This window comes from Clinocottus analis, unplaced genomic scaffold (assembly GCF_023055335.1).
Source record: "Clinocottus analis isolate CAN_PGR_092001 unplaced genomic scaffold, fCliAna1.0.p SCAF_3, whole genome shotgun sequence".
Lineage (NCBI taxonomy): Eukaryota > Metazoa > Chordata > Actinopteri > Perciformes > Cottidae > Clinocottus > Clinocottus analis.
This window is the reverse complement of record NW_027176042.1, coordinates 11,586,513-11,606,325: the sequence shown is the minus strand read 5'-3', so window position 1 is coordinate 11,606,325 and position 19,813 is coordinate 11,586,513. Positions and strand designations below refer to the sequence as shown.

The following is a 19,813-nucleotide window of genomic DNA, read 5'->3' as shown; positions in this document are numbered from 1 at the left end:
TTTTCTTATTTCCCCGTCTCACACTCTACTACCCTCCGTGTGCCCCTTTTCACTTTTTCTCTCCCCCTCTTTCTCCTCTCGTTCTGATTGAATTACCATAAGTGCAGGTCTAGGCCAAAATATGCCAGCTTGTTCTGATTAAAACTGTCCTTGTTATACCAGAGACTTTCCAAATGACTGTGAGCATTTTTTGTGTGTAGGAGAGGGGGGCACATGCAGTTTGCGTGGAAAAGAAAAATGCAGCCGGACAACATGATATGGCAAGAGATAAAGAGAGGAAGCTCCAGAACAAGATGGGGACAGAGAGGTAATGGAGAGGCAGCCTGAGTTCAGACTGAGACAGTAATGTCAGTTGACAGAGTTGGGGTTACAACAGGTTCACGGTGACATCATGGTTGAATTTTGGGGAACATTTATATAGGAAAAACTATTCACTGTTCATTGGACGCACATGTGCGACCCCAACTTTCTTTTTCTTTCCCGTCTTTTTCTTCTTTTTTTTATTTCTCCACTTAGCCACAAACGCGAATCGATGTAAACAACACTAAATATTCAAATTTGCCTCGGCGCTTTCAAATACATTTTTGGTCAGTTTCTTTGTTTATAATATGCGTTTACCAGATGTAAATGTGTTGTAGGTTGTGTGTTTAACTGTATAACCCCAAACTGACAACTGCTACCCAGAGTGTCACTCCTTTCTCTTTCTTTCCCTAAATTCTCCCCCCAGTCCTCGTTTTCTTTCCTACTTTGCTCCCACATTTTTTTTTTTAACTGCAAGTCTAGCCAACCCTAACCACTGGTACAGTATGTTCTTTGTGTTCATGTTAGTTCGCTGTTTGAGAGACAGAGAAGACATAAAGGAGCTTTGGGAGCTGAAACCTGTTTATGGTGTATGTGTGGGTGTGATTATATTTGTGTCAGCTCTTTTTCTTGCTTGAAGAAAATTAACAGCAGGGAGTTGTGGTGTGTTAAAGGTTCTTTGTGTGTCGTGCATGTTTTTCTTTTGGTGCCAGTGTCTTTTGGTTTGTGGGCATTTGCTAGCCTTGATATGAATATAACTCTGTCTTTGCCTCCCTGCATGTATGCTTGTATGTTTGTGTGTGCCCGAGCAAGAGAGCAAGCTTGTCATGCATGCCTGTCATCCTCTGCATGCCTCTCTGTGCACCATAGAGCTTCACATGACATCAATCTGAGAGCAGTGGGATAGTGATCTCATTACCAACAGCCTGTTGCTGATTAAAACCTGCCGTCTGCACCCTCCTCCTTCGCCCTTTCTTTTCTTCTCCCTCCTCTCAACTCTCTCCTGCTTCCTTGTCCTTTGCTCACCCCCCTTCTCTTGCCTCCTCCACTACTCAACTCAAGAGTCGCACCATTCTGTGGTTTCTCCACTGCTCGCTGCCAAAAAGGGCCCCATTTCGATCTCTGCAGAAAGTTATAAGCGCCCCTCTTTTTCCTTTTCAGTTTTCCTCCTTTGTTTCTTTGTTCTTTGCTGTACACTTTTCTACAGAACTTATCGGAGGCCTCTACTACGGCATCGAAACCCTCCTCAAGTTCGTAATCTTCTTTCTGAGTTAACTTGCTTTGACACTCATTGACACTTAACAATAACAAAAGCGCGAGAGAATGATAATGCTTGTGAGTGTGGCTGAGTGTGTGCATGTATCAACGTGCATCCACATGTTGTGCTTATTACTGCCCCACAGATTCACAGTCAGAAAAATACAAATGTTTCTTTCACACCAGATGTTATACCCTCCCCTCCTCTTTGCACATTTCACTGACACAGAAACACAAACGGGACTGACCCTTGACCTCTCTCGTCGACACAATTGTTGAGAAGTGTGGCAGTAACACAGATGATTGAAGCCTGTGATTGGACGGTCCGCAGCTTCATGTTTATAACCAAAGATTTTTTAAAAAGCTCATAGCAGAACATGTAGATTTAGACAATGTGTTAATGAGGACAATACACACGGTTTTCAAGTCTCCATTCAGTAGTGTATGTATAGTAATGTGCTGAGGTAGCAAACACCAGACAAAAGTCCCTCTCATATTTGTACATTTAGTCCCACAAACAAAATTCATTCCAGATATGTCTTTTGTTCTACTATTGAAAACACACATTGTATCTCTGCAGTGAGCTATTAACTTCATTTGTCCATCCCTCACTCGCCATGTGGCTTAGATCTGTTGTTTTCATGTCATGGACAGGAACAGGTCAATTTCACAAAGTATATTTTTTTAATCAAAAAAGCTATGAGAATAAGCATTCAACATTTAATTCAACATATTATTGTACATTATAGCGAAATGTAATTCCAAAAATACAACTTACCCTTGTACCTGTATGTACTAACTACAGTCAAGGAAGTTTTATCAAAAAAGTTACCTGGTTTGTTTTAAATTGAATGTAATATAGAAATACTAAAAAAAACTTAATTTACAATAGTGACGAGCTTGTGCAATCTTCTTGGTCAATTTAGGACAAACTGAATGAACAATTTACTGTAGTGTCCATATATTCATTGTTACACAACATTCAAGTAAATATATGTTGAAGTTAACCCTAAAGATTGTACAAAATGCTTTTGTTTTGGAAGGTTACCTGCCAGCAGGCTGACTTGCCTTGAGGCCAGACGGCAGCAGACAGTTGTAGCTCTGCCCCTCAGGGCCCGACTGGCCAGGTTTGATCTCATCAGGGATCAAATGTATTGCCATTAAATGCTTCCTTACCAGAAAACCACTGGGTTGATTTGCTTAGGAAAATGCTGTAGGAGGAAAAGAGTCCACTTAAACTGATTTAAAGGTGCGGAAACTGCCGGGAGAATGGCCCTTTGTATTTCTCAGGCTAGGAAAGATGGAAAACAGCTCACGGTAGTTTGCATTTTGGAGATTTAATGAAGTCATCTAACATATATACCAGGCTCTGTATGATTTTCAGAGAACATACTGTGGGATTCGTTTTGTACATACTACTCTTCTTATTTGTAACACTTAGTGTTTAATATTAGTTTCCATTTATTTTACTGTAAAGAAGTTTATTTGTACGGTTGTTTACATGTGATCAGTCTGTACAGATTGCATGATTCATTTAGTTATATTCTGACATTGTGATGCTTAATGTTGCATTTGTAGTTTCCAAGTTATTGTTTCCATCATCCTAAGTCATAATGAAACTGATGATGAAAGTATTTCTTTCCCATCAGGGATATGTAGTCACAATAACGCACTGAGTGGCCCTTGATTGGCCCCAGGCCGATGGACTCCCACATTGGCTGGCCCCGGCCCCGAAGTCAAGGCATTGTAAACATAGAGCGAAAGCCAAGGGCTGATACTGATATCCCCAAAGGTGTGCAGCCCTCTGCAGCATGTGTGTTTGTGTATGTCTGTGAGTTAATGACAGTTTCTTTTTAGCGAGTGTGTGCACATTCATGTGAAGCTCTGCCGTGTGTGTAAGTGCCGGCCTATCTTTGGATGGTGAGCAGAGGAGGAACAAATTTAGAAATGCAAAACAAACACTCACTTAGTTGAAGTCCAACAAAAGAGCATTGACTGACAGTACATTGTAGAAGGAGTGGAGGTAAAGAGAGAGAAAGAGACCGTAAGACAAAGAGAGAGAGAGAGCGAGAGAGAGAGAGAGAGAGAGAGAGAGAGAGAGAGAGAGAGAGAGAGAGAGAGAGAGAGAAGGTGGGGGGGGGGGGCAGCAAGTTGAAACCTAAGCTTTCTGGACCCTGTTTTCCCTTCCTTTGGGCATTCTGTGGCTGGTAAAAAATGTGCTGTATATTTGAAGTCTTGGATCACGTGACAAAGGCAGGGTTTGTGAATCAAAGTATACAATGATTTCAAGAGGAGAGAGAGAGAGAAAGAGAGAGCGAGAGAGAGAGAGAGAGAGAGAGAGAGAGAGAGAGAGAGAGAGAGAGAGAGAGCGAAAGAGAGAGAGAGAGAGAGAGGGTGTGTGTTAGCGAGAGAGAAAGAGAGACGGGAAAAGGAGAGGGAGGCGGAATGCAACAGGCTGAGCTCTATCGTCGCAAACACAACTACTACGCTCCGTCTCAGATAAAGCCTCAGTAACCGCCACACTGTGCCGTGTTCACATCCCACTTCTGGTAAGTTTGGTTTTCAATTCTATTTTTCAAGATCTTCGATTCCTTAAACCTTCTGGTGGCAGTGTGTGTTTGTGTGTGAGAAAGGAAGACATGTCAGAGCATGAGTGAGATGTGTGTGTGTTTTTCTTGTGATCTCTCTGTTCTTCTCTCTGTCTCTCTCTCTCTCTCTCTCTCTCTTTGTGTGCGTCTGTGTGTGTGTGTGTGTGTGTGTGTGTGTGTGTGTGTGTGTTTATGTGTGTTTTGGGACAGCACGAGTAGAGAGATTGAGTTTCCTGAGGACAACTTTAATTGAGAACAGAGATTTCCAGCGAGTAATAAAGAAAGACAGATACAGCTAAGGAGGGGAATGAAAGCTGATCAGGACTCTGGGGCGCTCCATCTGAGAAGATGAATGCTTGTGGAGATGTATGTATGTATGTGTGTGTGTGTGTGTGTGTGTGTCCTCCTTTGTGCGCCCTACTGAAGGATGCACATCAGTTTATTCCTGACTCCATACACTCGTATTTACAAGTTTTGTATAATAACTGCTAAAAACACGGAACAAGAAAGAGGAAAGTGTTGTGTTGAGTGATGGATGTTGGAATTCCCCTCAAAAATGAAATAAATAAGAGAATAAGTCACATGCTGTTTTATATTGTTGCAACCTTGGGGCAGTCTGAGTGCTCCAGGTGAGCTCGATAAACGTCTCAGGCCATTTTTCCAGCGGTAGACAAAGTGGCTGTTTTACCCTGCAGGCTCTCAGCCAACAGACTGGCTGTCAGACTTGATGGATCACTCCATCAACCTCACAAATGGCTGAGCAGGTCTGGTGTACCTGAGTATGAAAGCACTCAGTCACTCATCCCCCGAAGGTTATGTAAACAGGTTTCCATCCACACAATTACATAAGCGGGATGGAAACACTGAAATAGGCTACTCCGGATATCACAAGACAGTCTGCTGTGTGTCTAATCACTGCTGCGGCTGCTTTGCATTGTGAGTGTGTGTGTTTTTGTGTGTGATTACACTTACTGTTCTCGTTTTTACGCAGTCTGTGAATCATTTCAAGTAGCATCCTTTGTGCGATATCTGCTGTATAAATTCAGACACATTGCATGATTGATGATCGTGATTAGGATGTTATTTATCCGCAAAGTGCTCCTTCCAGCTGATCCGAGACGCCCTCGTCTGTCCGCTAACACCACACTGCTGAGCATACCACTCTACACCATGCACTCCAACGCGAGGCCCCGCTCTGAGCTATTGTAGCAAAGCCCTGACAAATCTATTCCAGATTAATTTTCCTTAATGTCTAGAGGAATTCTCATCAGCACGTCGACAGGAATAGGAGGACGAGTCTATAAGCAGGGCACAAACAGCTGGGTGTAAACAATACATAGTATATTAGAGACCACATTCTGGAGAGTAGTGACAGACCCGCTAAATATAACTACTCTAATATAACTTCTTCTTCTTTTTCTTCTTCTTCTTCTTCTTCTTCTTCTTCTTCTTCTTCTTCTTCTTCTTCTTCTTCTTCTTCTTCTTTTTCTTCTTTTTCTTCTTCTTCTTCTTCTTCTTCTTCTTCTTCTTCTTCTTCTTCTTCTTCTTCTTCTTCTTGATTGATGAACAGATTAGTTTCATCTTGGTCATTTTCCCTGTCAGTGGACGTCTGCAGAGTGCCGGCTACTGAGTGAACTCTGTCTCTTGGATCCCAGGTCAGACTTTTAAAATCTTACATTTAGGGTGGATGCATCTGCTTTTGGTTAAGTCTTGTTTTTTTCTTCGGTTTCATCATTTGGAGAAGACATTGCCAGAAAGAACGTGTGTGTGTCCATGGATTTGGGTGTGTTGGATATAACTCCTTTAACTGCATTGCAATCTCATCTTTGTTCTACACACTTTTCAGACTGACAGCCCCTGAGGCTGAGGAGGCTTTCTGGCCCCTATTCCTCTTTCTCTCTGTCTCACTAACTTCTTTCTTCTTTATATCCTCAATATAAAAAAATCAAAAAAAAAAAAAAAAACATCTTTGCTGGTCCGTGTCAGCTGAGTTTAATTATGTACAGGGTTGTTCTCATGCTGGCTACAAATAAATGGAAACTTGGAACTAACCAAACGAAGAAGCAGGATTTTCTACTCGGTTTTAAGAACAGAAGACACAAATGTTTTCTTGTTCTGCAGAATTACATATGGTCCACGGTTATTTTGAGAGCTATGCACTGGCTGTGGTTGGGCTTGACGTATCCAATTGGCTTCAGAGATTTATATATCACTTGTAACATTCATTATTGTTTTCGCTGCAGTTTTTCTAAATTCAAGGCTGAATGTGTCCTCAGTGTGTCTAAAGAGTTTCTCTGTGTGTTAAATCGTGGCCCAAGGCTTCTGTTCAGCGCAGGCTACGAGTCCCTTAAACACACTTCTAATCCTCTGCTGTGTGGAGGAACAGCAAGGCACCGCTTCTGAGTGCATAATACGTGGACGGTGGGGGGTTCAGGCAATCTTTAGGCATACTTTTCACTTTAATACTGAATGAAAAGCTGCCTATCAAACGCCTCAATCAGGCCTGACCCATGGCCTGGGCTGCTGGGCATGGAGCGACAGGGGCTGACCCCGACTCCGACCTGGCGACCCCCGGCAGCCTACAGGGTTGCCTACACATAATGACAACATTGTGTCTTTTATGAAGCATTGCGATTATCAGCATCATCCCCATTAACACGGCTAATACAGAATTCAAACTGTGTGATTCCATGTATGTCTGACAGATTAGATTTGTGCACAAGAGTAAAGCTATAAATTAGCCGAGAGTCAAGTGACACTTTGTGGTAAAGAATAAACACGGTGAACCCGTTGAGATAACTCACGACTGAGCGGAGACGATTTGATGATTGCTGTACCTCGAAATATGTACTTTGGTGTAGTGTGTGGTGCAATGTGTTTTTGGATTATATATTTGACAATTATCAAAGTTAACGATGTATATTATTTACATTAATTGATATATATATATATATATATATATATATATATATATATATATATATATATATATATATATATATATATATCCCTGAGCTTTTTAATTGTCTGTTTTGTCAAACCAATCATCATTAAAGATTAAAGGAAACCGCAAATATACAGGTTGTGAGCGTTGTGAGCATTTTCAGTAAAAAGGGAGTAAACGATTAATCAATTAGCAAAAATCTTGTTGATTTTTTTTGGGTCAATGACTGGAATCTCAGTATTTTATAGAAATATGCTGTTTAACTGAAACATGTAGTTTTACTGACTCAAAAAGTTACTTATGCAAATGGTTGTTTGTTTAGTTTATTGATCATCAATGAAATGGAAATGTTGAGAATATCATCCTAATTTTAAACGTATTCATCATAACGACTCTACTCTAAGTTGTACAGCGTGTTTGGGAATTATGTTTATTGACTTTCTTAGTTGGATTTAGATGAGAGGATTGACACCGTCGTGTTTGTATCCTGAATTCAAAGCTTAACTTGAAATAAAAACCATAGATTTTAAATAGGAATTGGACGCAATCCCCCATTGGTTTGTGGACTTTGTAGAAACCCTTGAGTTTGATATTTTGGCCGTCACCATCTTGGTTCTTTGGAACCAGAAGCGACACGACGGGATTGAGCTAAGTACTTCCCAAAACTGAACAAGACATGAAGTGTAACACAATGCTCATTATTTAAAGATATTATGTTTAATTCTTCTCATCTGACTCTCGGTAAGAAAGCAAAGTTGTGTATTTCCCAAAATGTAGAATTATTGACTTTAGGTCGATACGTCACTGGGACCAAATGTAGCGTCAACTTCGTCATCTTTAAACTTCAAACATATTTTTTATAGCCTCTATGAACTTGGCAAGGCAGATCAGATCCTGTTTAGTGGAAATCATTTTCATAAAATGAATATCTGGCAAATATTCTGAAAAATGTTTCTGAGTAAAAACACTTGGAAAATCAGATATAAAATGTTGTTTTGAACCATAATGCATACATCTGTGTATACATTGTTGACTAAGCTAACAACATAATGACTTAAATATAATGGAAATTTGTGTTTGCCACAGCCTGAAACGTTTTGCGGAAATAAGATGTCTGTCAGACGCTGATTGTTTATGGCTCAGCAATATTTTTATTTGTCAAAAGACATTTTTACATGTCAGTTTGACATGAAATATAGTATGGCTATTTGCTGGAGAGTCTAATTATGTTGTTTGTGGGTGATTGGGTCTGTGTGTTTCCCCCTCTGTAATGGTTTCTGTGTGTCAGTATGTGCATTTTCTACTTGGTGTGTTCAGCACAGATCATCCTTGGCTGCAATTTTTCACAATAAGCCAGATCGTATTGTGGTTTTATGGTTTACAGCTAATTGTCCCTGCTAAAGTCATGTTTTTTCTTGCATTTGGCAGTTTTTTGGGTAGTTTCTAGCCTTCATATTGTTGCGTGATCGAGGAAATTATGAAAGTAAAGATCTCGGATCACGCTACAATATGCACTCAGACATACAGAGAAACTCTGTGAATTCAAACGCAGACACTTATTCCCTTGTGATTTCCATCCTAATATCACACTCGAATCTAATGTCTCCATAGAAATAAATCTGCAAGCTGAACAAAACGATGATCTTTTCATTGATTTGATAATAAAAGAGCCAGAACAGCAGTAAGGAAAGCCCATGTTCAAAAAATAACAACAAGAGAAAAACCGACATAATCTAAAAGAGAGAAAATAAATGATTTTGCACTTTGTCATTGAATAGCCGCCTATTTTCCAGCTGACGCACACCGCTCTGGATTAAAACCAAACACTGGAAGTTTGGGAACAGAAATATGCCTAAATAGTTGAGAAGAGAAGAAAACCTATTTTTTTAGATGTTCTGTTTACTGACGGATTGATTATCAAATACCGCAACCACAAAATGTTCAGCCTGCTGCCATCTGGCAGATGGCACTGCGGCTCAGAGTCCCTCCAGACCTTACAAGACTTGAATTCATCACTATTGTCACTTTACCTTCTCTCTTATTTACTTTTACTTACTCGTTTACGACAGTTCATATTATTGTTTACACAAGTTTATATGACTTTACTTATTGTATGTGCTCATATTTTAGTCATATATTTTGACTTGTACTATTTGTATGTGTTGGATTCAGTTTAACTTTTACTTGCGTGATTTTCTTTTATATAGATATTTAACAAGCATTGCTGGAGTGCGCCTGAGGCCAGAGGAGATTTTTATTGACAACAACTGTTTCTCTGTAATTGTTGACTAAAATAAAGACTAAAGACCTAAATTTGACTTTTCGGTTCACGTGTCCTGTTCTCCATCCAAAAGATTTATTATCACTCACAGTTTTTTTTGCCTTAGACAAGTGTTAGACAACCAGAGTGAACCCACTTTTAAGGATAGGATGAAAAACATCATGGACGTAATCCATTTGATGTGTTACCACTGAGACTACACGATCACACACAATAAAGGACATCATGTGATGAATTACTAGTGCTAACAAGGTCACTTTTACCGTTTTCCTTTCCTCTACGTTCCTCTCGTTTCAAAGCTTCTGATTGTAAGCCTAAAGCTTGCACTGATCTTGAACTCATTGCAGTTGAGACAAGTTGAAAATGATCCGCTGTGCACACCATGCTTTGCCAAACAAATACGATGACCATGCAGAATGCAAATTGTGTAGGTTTTACTGATTAAGAACTTCTTATAATGGAGTTTGCCTTCTTTCCCGATAGCATACAGTTAGAAGATTAAGTTGACATAAAAAACCCTAAAAAACCCTAAACGGCCGACTAGTCAGTTTAGTTCAGAACACAACTTATAGTGCTACGGGAGGGACATCCGTATACGCTCGTCCTTCTATTACAGGAGAGTTTGCTTTGAAATGTCTTGCCCACCCTAAAGTGACCAAGAGACTTTACTAGGAAGAGGGATTGTTTAAAGAGTAAAATAATTCTCAAAACAGGCTGATGCATATCGACAAGTAATGATGGCAACCATGCAATACAGACCGTAGTACTCGAGCAATGCAGCGGTTTAGTTGCTGCCAATGTGACGCCTGTCCAAACAGTCAGAAAAGGGCAGAAAACTGTTAGTCCTTTCAGATGGATACTGGGACTGATCTGTACAAGAACTGGTTTATATCCTGGGCAATCAACTCAGCAAACTTGTAGGTTTTAAAACTTCACTCTGCACTGCTGGGAATTATATGATTACTTGCTTTTCCGTGCTCATTAAATTAATATCTAAGACTGTAAATGATGATATTTGCATGATGCATTGATCGTAGCATTGCTGCACTGGTAATCAGTGCCAGTTATAAACAACAACATGTATGTATACTTTGTTTTACCTCCTGCTCAAGCTCCATTTTGTGAATACTTTAACTCACGCTGCTCACCTGGACTCATTACACAATAAAACTGAAGATTAACTGTAATTCTTCAGCCCTCTATTTCCTTTAAACATGCTGCACCACATTATCTCCATACCAACAAAACATGTATCAACAGAAAAAAACCCAAACAGAAGTTAGTCCAAGACCTAAACGAAGCAGTTCACTGCCATAATGTGAAGCGTTTTATTATGTTGTCTTAAGAAGTCAACTTTCTGCCGCTTTACAGAAAGAATCATTTCTCATTAAGCATTATTTATGTTGATTTTGTCACATAACTTTGCGTTATAGAAGATATGCAAGAGGGTCTGTCAACAGGTAACATTTTTTAGTTAGAAACAAATCAGTGTATTGTGTTTCTTAGGAGGGAACAGAAAGAATATTTAACCAGCTGTTTGTCCCACTCCTGACCAGATGTTGGCTGCGACAGTTTTGTTGTTTGTTTGTTGTTTTGTTGTATAGGCAAAGATGTTTTTTCTTTTTTACAAAATATTATAAAATATCCCTCAACATAACTATAAAGCATATATACACCCCAATAGCTTAAAACACATTTTTATTTATTATTTTGAGAAAATTATCTGTTTAATCCAAAAGAGTGTCTGCACTGAAGAGGGGTGAATGCCCATCTTTCAATCAGAGTCTTTTAATCAGAGGATCGGTGGTTTGAACCCCGGCTCCGCTAGTCCACGTCATTGTGTCCTTGAGCAAGACACTTAACCCTAAATTGCTCCCTGTTTCAGCGTCTACGGTTTATAGAACAAATATGGAAGTTGCTGAAGAGAAAAGCGTCAGCTAAATGTATTGTAGTAATGTAATGAAGAGTGTGAGTGTATGAAGACAGTGATAGATGGTGGAACTGGCTGCATTACAAGAGGAACCAGCTTAAATCTTGCCCATAGGGCACCCAATAGGTCATGGTCGGCTCTGTTTCCATGAAAACAACCTAAGGCAACATCTTCAAGTGCTGCTTACATGCAAGCGGTGGCAGTGTCAACTTTCACAAATGATCGTCGCTCAACAAGTTGTGAGTTCTATCGGGCTCTTGCATGCAGCGGTTTGCTTTGATTATTTAAATATGTTAAAGTGAGCCCAAATCAATGATATCATGCAGCTTACATGTTGCAAATTTGGTGAGGTGGGCTCCTAACACTCTCTTGACACTCGCTTGGTTGTCGTTTTCACGACAACCAGCTTAGTGTGGACAGACTCTCAGGAATGACTTCCTGTGTGTGTGTGTGTGTGTGTGTGTGTGTGTGTGTGTGCGTGTGTGTGTATGTGCGCGTGCGTGCGTGTGTTCCATAACTTTAACCTTGAGCTGATTTTGGTTGGAAAAACCATAAAGTTTAGTCACAATTACACCCAGGGTAACTATGTCCAGATGATTCTGCTAATAAGCACTGAAAACTTGTTATTCCAAAAAATGTTTTTGTCATTTCAACTGTTTCAAGCTGAAAGATGTTTACAACTGCTGCAGCAATGCCCTGAACACAATGAGGTAGCTCCTGGAAGCGTAGTTTGATGGAAGTTATGTGAAAACAAACAAAGTTGACGGTCCGAGGTGGAAAGTCCCAACGTTTTTTTACACTAAAGCTGTTTTTAATCCCTATAGTCTGGAAAAAGGGAGCATCAGTTGTGTGTGTGAATGCCTGTGTTGGTGTGTCAGCAGGACCAGGACCAGGTGACCCAGTCTGACCTGACCCAGCTCGGTCTCATAAAAGCAGCATTGAGGCCTGGAGGCCCGGAGACACAGCACTGCGTTTGTTGCCCTACCCAAGGTGTATCCCCTGGAGTGAGAGTGAGGGGGCGGGGCGGAGGGGTGTTACTCATTAGAGAGAAAGAAACCATTCCTTGGCTTGGGCACACGTTATTTCATAGTTTATTAGTGGAAATAAAACCGTTGCGTTATTTTTATGTATGTTTTTTTGCAACAGCTCGACCCATTTTTTTTGCCTCCTCCCATGCTGCTTCACCACAGTCCGTTTTTTCTCCTAATAATCCAGATCCCAGTATGGCTTTAATTAATAGGACTCTGTTCACTTCTTACACATGGCCGGCCATATGCTTGAAACTCTTTCCCTTTCTTTGCCTCTGTTTCCCTCTATCATTTTCCATCCTTTTTTTTTTTTAGCTTGCAACACTTTTTTTTTCCCTCATCCCGATCCTTTTATACATCTGGATTTCATACTGGTGATTTCAGTCTTTGAATTTAAATTGGTTAAAGAGTCAACTTGAAGTTCCTCTTTAAAAGCTGCATCTGTGGAGGGATCCTCGTCCTATATTTTACTCTGCACCTTTACATCAGCATGTGAACGCAGTGTTTTCCACTGATTACTTGCCCATGGACGTGATTAAAGTCACAGAACATCTGTGTATGTTCACTTCTGCCGCCTGCATGCCCATGCTTGTATGTTTCTGTGTTCTGCTTTTTGAGAGGCATGTGCATGCTTATGTTTTGCAAAATGTGACCATTCCACACCATCTATGTAATCACTTATTTAATCACTACACACTTTGTCCAACCTATGATTGACATTTTCCGATCTTCAAACACAAAAGTTCTTTGTGAAAATAGTCGACGGGACTCTCCCTCACTGGCCCTTGTAGTGAAGAAAAACCACAGCAGAGCAAAGCAGTTACAGAAAAAATGTCAATATGGGAAATATGACTTTAAAAACAACACTCACTGCGCTGACTTTGTGGCTTTGAGTGTGGATGTGTAATATGTGCTGTGTGTGCTCGCATGTGTGGGAAGAAATAGATGCTGCAACAACAAAAGGATGTAGAATAATTTTACTCCACTAGAAGCAGCAGCGATGCCTGATGATTTGTCTATTATTTTGTCTGCCAATGAGGGGTGACTATTAGAAACATCACTCAGAATGATGCAATACAAATCAACAGCAGCACAATCTGTAGCTTTCAAATTAAATGAAGTTAAGACTTAATGAAGGTTGAATCCATTGCACTGCATTAATTAAATTGTCTTTGAATCTGGACTCATGAAGTCTGGAGCACACTATTATGGTTAGAGCTGTTTAATACGGAGCAGCTAAAGTTTAAAAATTAAATGTGTTTTCATTGTAGAGAAAACATGTTTTTTTCATTTAGCCTTTGTGAAACTGAGCCATCCAAAACAGTTTGAGACATATTAGTCCAGGTATTGAGATGCCCACCCAATATAATGGAGGTGAATGGTTATATGTGGATTATTGAGATTAACTGGGACCTTATACCTGGAACGATATGTGCACCAGTAGATTATGTATTTGTATATATGTTGTGTGTGAGCACGTACATCTGTGTGTCTGTCAGTCCGTGGCTAATCTGGCATACTGTTGGACCCATCTGTCTTAGGTTTCCTGTGCTCATTCATGACTGTCTGCTCAAGGACCTCTCGTGGTTGCAGTGATTCACACTTCACACACAAACATACTTTAGTGCCAACATATTTTACTGTATTATACCGTCATTGACTCACTGACTCAATTGAACTGGCGTGCACTTCTAGTTGAATGCTGTGAGCCCTATGAACAAACGTTCATTCATCTCAATAGTATTGGGTTGGGTTTTGAAAATCTCAGAAGAGATATTTTAAAATCTGAGCAAATGAAATCTTAATCTGCACGTTGAGAGATCACAAAAACACAAAAGGTAACTTGATGAATTGACCCTTTGAGATGGAACTGGAGGAATCGTGTACTAATAATCCAGACGTATTGCTTATGTTTACTGTACACCTTAGCAGTCTGTCAGCACAACTGATAGACAGGAACAGGGGTTTGCTTTTCTAAAAGACAGATTGTTTCTTTTAATAAATATTTTTTCACTATGTATTTCGACTGAATCTGTGTATTCTTGTTCGTAGTTCAGTAAGGGACATTTGTAAATTCATAATTCTCTCCCTCTGTGTCTCACCCTCCCTGGGTGTTTGATTCTCATGCCGAAGCAGGCCCGAAACAACAAGACATTCTTCTGCAGAGCTGTATTTACCACACGGCTCCACCACAGAGTTAAGCTCCACCCACTCATGAAATCACTGAAGGGGATGAGAGGGAGTCAGAGAGAAAGATGGGAGGGCAGCCCTCTTTCAGCTTATTGACAGGGCCACAGAGTCACTCTGTGAGTCCTGAGAGACAGAAAAGGTGAGATCATTACAAGCCTTCAGCGGTGTCTGTGCTTAATCGAAGGCACAGACAAGGGTTTTATGGTGTGATACAGTGAGCGAGAGTAGGTTATGTGTGTCTGTTGTGGTAAAGGGTTAATTGTACCCATGTTGTGTACCCATGGCAGTTCTCAAGTAGGCTGGCTAAAGTCAGGCTGGCAGAGCGAACAGAGAGACCCTTTATAATACAGTTCTGCTGATTGAAATCATCTGGCGTTGCCTGAAATCATTGCACTACTTCGAAGACAGACAAAAAGCATGAGACAAGTGTCGCTGTTTCTTTAGCAGTCTCTTTTGCTCGTTGTCTCATGATTTAATTCTGGAGTTTGCTTTTCATATTTTTCCGCGATTGTTTTAGCAATTGATATTTTTGTTTGACTTGTTGAATTGATTTGATGTTAGGTGAGTTGTTGAGCCACTGTGCTTGCTAGGTTTGTCTTCAGTTTCAGCATCTAACCTCCTCTTCCCTCCTTTTCTACAGAGTCTGGACCCGGTCAGTTCTTGGTCACGTGGCTCCTGGTCTACGTTCTTGTTGCAGCAGCATCCCTCCCGCCTCTTCGCAGCCTGACACCAGAGCAGCTGAGAGGGGCTGAATGGCTGCAGCCCACCTTAAACTCAAAGCAGGCCCCTGACGAAGACGACGCAGGGAGACAAAACGACAAAACATTTAGAAAGAAGTCACCTGATCCACCAGCAGCACTTTTCCCGATGGCAACCAACAGGGAGCACCAAGTGCGTCACATGACCGGCTTCCCCCGAGCCATGTACCCGTTCACCTTTAACTCCATGCGTAGCCACTCCCCCTTTGACCTGCTGGCCAGTAGCCACCTTTTCGGCCGGTTTGGGACGGACCTTCCCAAAGAGATGGCTGCATTGTGTGAGTAATCAAAATCATGTATTTATCATTTACACAACTTACAAAAAAACAACTGTGGAGTTATACATCACTGTAACAGAGTGTAGTGCTTTAAACGATGTATGTTTTCCACACGATTTTCTTTGCAAATCACTTCCCAAATGAAATCTTAATTCAGATGACAAAAATGTTTTAAATTATCATCATGAGGGTTTTAGCTGTTCAAAGGTTGAATCAGAAGGCAAGAAATCCTGATCCCACACACTAACACATGACAAGATAGTGTGCTAGATGTCTGCTAAACAGTTGAGACGCCATAATTTGTGTCTTCATGGTCACTTTGAGGCTATAATCACGCTTTAAATCATGCATTGAGGAGAGATTAGATGAGAAGAGTTTTTCCATGTGGTAAACCAGGCAGATAGCAGAGAGCGCAGGCTGGAAAAACCACAGACATAGCACAGTCCCTTGTGTAATTTGATGCTTTCCATAACATCTAAAACTTTCAAATCATCATTAAAACAGAGAAACATGGATTTCCTCAAAAGAAGGATGGGGCTTTGGCAGATAAGAGTTTTTCATTTCAGACTCCAAAAGCAGTGTGCTTGGATAGAGACCAGTTGAGTCACAGGGGGCACTATTGCACTTCACAGAGACGCAGCAAGACAGAGAGTCATCAGAGACTTGTGAAAGACTGGCAACATTGGGTCCTTTGAAAAGGAATTTGATTTGAAGAGTGAATTACTTTCTTTTTTTACCTGCTCTCATATTCAAAATGAACTTCTGTCCTTCTATGTTTTCCTTTGTTCCTCTCATCTTGATATTACTCAGCCCCGTCTTATTGAGTCGGCAGTATGCCTACATTATAATTCCTCACACTCCACACTGTTACTGTAATCCTTGTGCAATTTCAAGTTATGTATAATACAGTTTTCTTATACATTTGTCATCTCTTTTAGTTCAGCTTTTACATTGAGATTGTTTTTAAATCCTGTACAGTGAAAGTTTTTTTAATTGTAGAATGCATAGATGCAGGTAACTGTAGCTTGAACCTACGAGTCTGTTAATATGAATGATAGTATTGGATTTAATCCAGTCTCCATTTGACTGACATACACGTTGAAGAAAGGCTGACTGGTGTAGAAATACCTGCTGGCAATCAGTGTGTGTGTGTTTGTCATTGTATACACACGCACACACACACACGCACGCACAGACACACACACACACACACACACACACACAGGAAGTGTGTGTGTGTGTGTGTCATTGTTTGCACACAGATAATATGTTCAGTGAGCAGCTGATATCTGTTTATCTGGAGACTCAGGCCCTACGACCAGGCTTGTAGCACACTCACAATTTCATTACATCTTTGACATGTTGCCTCTGGGACTTTTATACATAGAGACAGAGAGATATGAGGGGTCCATTATGTGAGTCAGGATCGATGACAATACAGGTGGTCTGATGTGACGAAACAAAATGCCCAGAAAACCTCATCAGGTATATGTAGAATTTCTAAATCAATCCCAGTTATGGATGCTATTTCAACTTGTGATAGTGACATTTGTCAGTTGAGGCAAACAAGAAATAAATAATATAACCTTGTAATAATGAGACCACAATTAACCAATAAGGGACTGTATCGTCAATAATGTACTGCTGCGCGTCGGGCCTAACAACACCCTTGAACAGTGCATTATTATAGATACAGTACTGCCTCGAGTCCCTCGTTGCTTTTGTGATATGGTTACCGACGTAATTATGAATAGTAATAGTGACTGCCTTTCAGCACAAAATAATTGTAGCCACCAAACGTTGTGTATTGCATTTCAGTAGCCAAGAGAAATTGGTCCCGTGTGTTTGGCGGTTGCATAGTCTGCACATCGGGACAATAAAACTGACGACCTGGTCAGTAAAGTGATTTACTGACCAGGTCGGTTGAAAGCAAGGTGGAGGAAGACACGAGCCACCGATGTAAAGAAGTGCTGCTTCTGTCCGTCTTTTCTCCGTAAGTTTTCCCCACCATTATGTTAAGAAAACTTACCGACGATGATTATCTCTTACTGGAAATCATCACGATGTTGTGATCTAACCCTTTACATTCCTCATCTTATTTTCTTGTTTTACACGCTCGCTCCCCGCTATTAGTCTGCTCTCTGATCTCAGAGCGTTAACTAGTCTGATATCAGAGCCTTAACTAGTCTCCTCTCAGAGCGTTAACTAGTCTGCTCTCCTGATTGTACGCCGTATCAACGTGTGACTGTACAGCAGGAACAGGGACCACACATACATTATTCACTGCTGACATTTTCATCAAAAGTCATTCCCCACAAAATAGTTTACACGAAACATGTGTAAGCTATTATATTGTGAACGTAAACAGCGGGGGCTTTTATTGTGGAGGGAAAAACGGAAAGAGAGGAGAGGAAGATTTGTTTGAGTGGGAGACAAGAATTAAGTGGTTGCCATCTTGTCTTACCTAATGGAGCAACGTGTTATTTTATTATTATTATTATATAACTACAGGTACAAGAGAAACCCTCGGCTACACATGTTTGGTAACTGTCAAATGACAGTTAGAAAAAATGACAACTAACGGTCGCGCAATTTAAATCTACCTGTTATTTTGAGTGTGCACTGATATGGAACGCTCTGGTAAATGTAGGTGGTACAGTACTTTATGGCTGAATAAAGTACACCCCGTGACTCACGCTCAATCAATCAGAATGCTTGATTTGATGTACTCGTATTATAAAATAGCATACGCATCTCACTACGTCTTTTTTATTTTTTCGACTTTGTTCCCAACTTGTAATGAATAGCAGAGCCTCTGAATGCATTAAACAATAAAGGGTCCAAATTCATATGGACGTCCGCCTCTCAAGCTGCTTTTAAGACCTTGAATCAGCATCTTGCCTCCCCATCAATTCTTGGGCACCGAGATTCCACTTGATACCTTCATTGTGTAAACGGGTGCTGGCAATGTCGGCAGTTTTCGGTGCAGTTATGACCCACACAAATGGGATCACGAAACAGTTTTTAATCCCACACCACGAATGTTTGGCAGAGGTGTGGATTTTGGAAAAGTGACATTGCTACCCGGTGGGCAGGACCTTCACTGTTGTGACAAACCATTTGTCTGTGGTTTGGGTTTTCAAAACTCAGAAACCAAGCACTCGTCTGATCCACTCTGGTTGCAAGAGTTCAAACTCCCAGTGGCGTAAGGCAGGGCAAGTTTATTTGTACAGCACATTTAAACAACAAGGTGATTCAAAGTGCTTTACATAAAACCATTAACAGCATCAAAACATAAAGCAGAAGAAAACAAGATTCAAAAACAATTAATAACATCCATTTTGAAACATTAAAAAACTAGAATAAAGGTTGCAGTACAGTTTAAGAAATGAAATGCAGTAGTGAGATGCAGAAATGACTATCCTTGAATCTGGTTTAATTAAAGGCAACAGCAAACAGAAAAGTCTTTAATCTGGATTTAATGGAGCTGAGGGTCTCAGCAGACCTGCAGCTTTCAGGGACCTTGTTCCAGATATGTGAAGCAGAAAAGCTGAACGCTGCTTCTCCATGTTTAGATCTGACTCTTGGAACAGAAAGTAGACGACCTGAGGGGTCGGGATGGTTCATAAGATAACAGCAGATCACAAACGTATTTAGGCCCTAAACCATCCAGTGCTTTATAAAGCCACAAGTCATTGTTTGATAGGAAGCCCGTGCAAAGACCTCAGAACTGGAGTGATGTGATCACTTTCCTGGTCTCAGTGAGAACTCAAGCTGCAGCGTCTTGTATCAGCTGCAGCTTTCTGATTGACTTTGTACAGAGGCCCGTGAACAGTAGACCAGTCTACTGAAGATAAATGAACGGGCAAGTTTATCCAAATCCTGTTGAGACACAAGACCTCTAATCCTTGATATATTCTTCAGGTGACAGTAGGCTGATTTTGTTATTGTCTTGATATGGCTGTTCCATAACTACGCCTAGATTTCTGGCTGGGTTTGTGGTTTTTAACATTAGTGATTGAAGCTGAGCACTCACTTTCAAACGTTTGTCCTTGGGATCAAAAACAATTACTTCTGTTTTATTATATTTTTTAATTGAAGAAAATTGTGTAATATAATAAAGTCCCCGATGCCCTGTCTGGTGCGACTGTTGACATAACCAAACGTGAGTTTCCCAGTGCCTCAAGCTAACCTGCCGAGACACACTTGTCAAAAGACGTCCAGATATTGGATGAGACCGTATGGAAAGTTTAGCAGGA

At 40.6% G+C, this 19,813-nt stretch overlaps 1 protein-coding gene across 2 annotated transcripts in view; it reads left to right on the top strand.

The window, feature by feature from the left end:
* Positions 1-19,813, top strand: part of rargb (retinoic acid receptor, gamma b) — a 52,923-nt gene that overhangs the window by 13,279 nt on the left and 19,831 nt on the right. Inside the window, exons 1-2 of one of the 2 annotated variants that reach the window (XM_068595079.1) lie at positions 251-307; positions 15,159-15,554. In XM_068595079.1, coding sequence (XP_068451180.1) covers positions 253-307; positions 15,159-15,554 — 451 coding nt within the window. In that variant the 5' untranslated portion in view covers positions 251-252. Of the gene's footprint in view, positions 1-250; positions 308-15,158; positions 15,555-19,813 lie in introns of those variants that run through there. The other variant, XM_068595081.1, reaches the window with a different exon arrangement.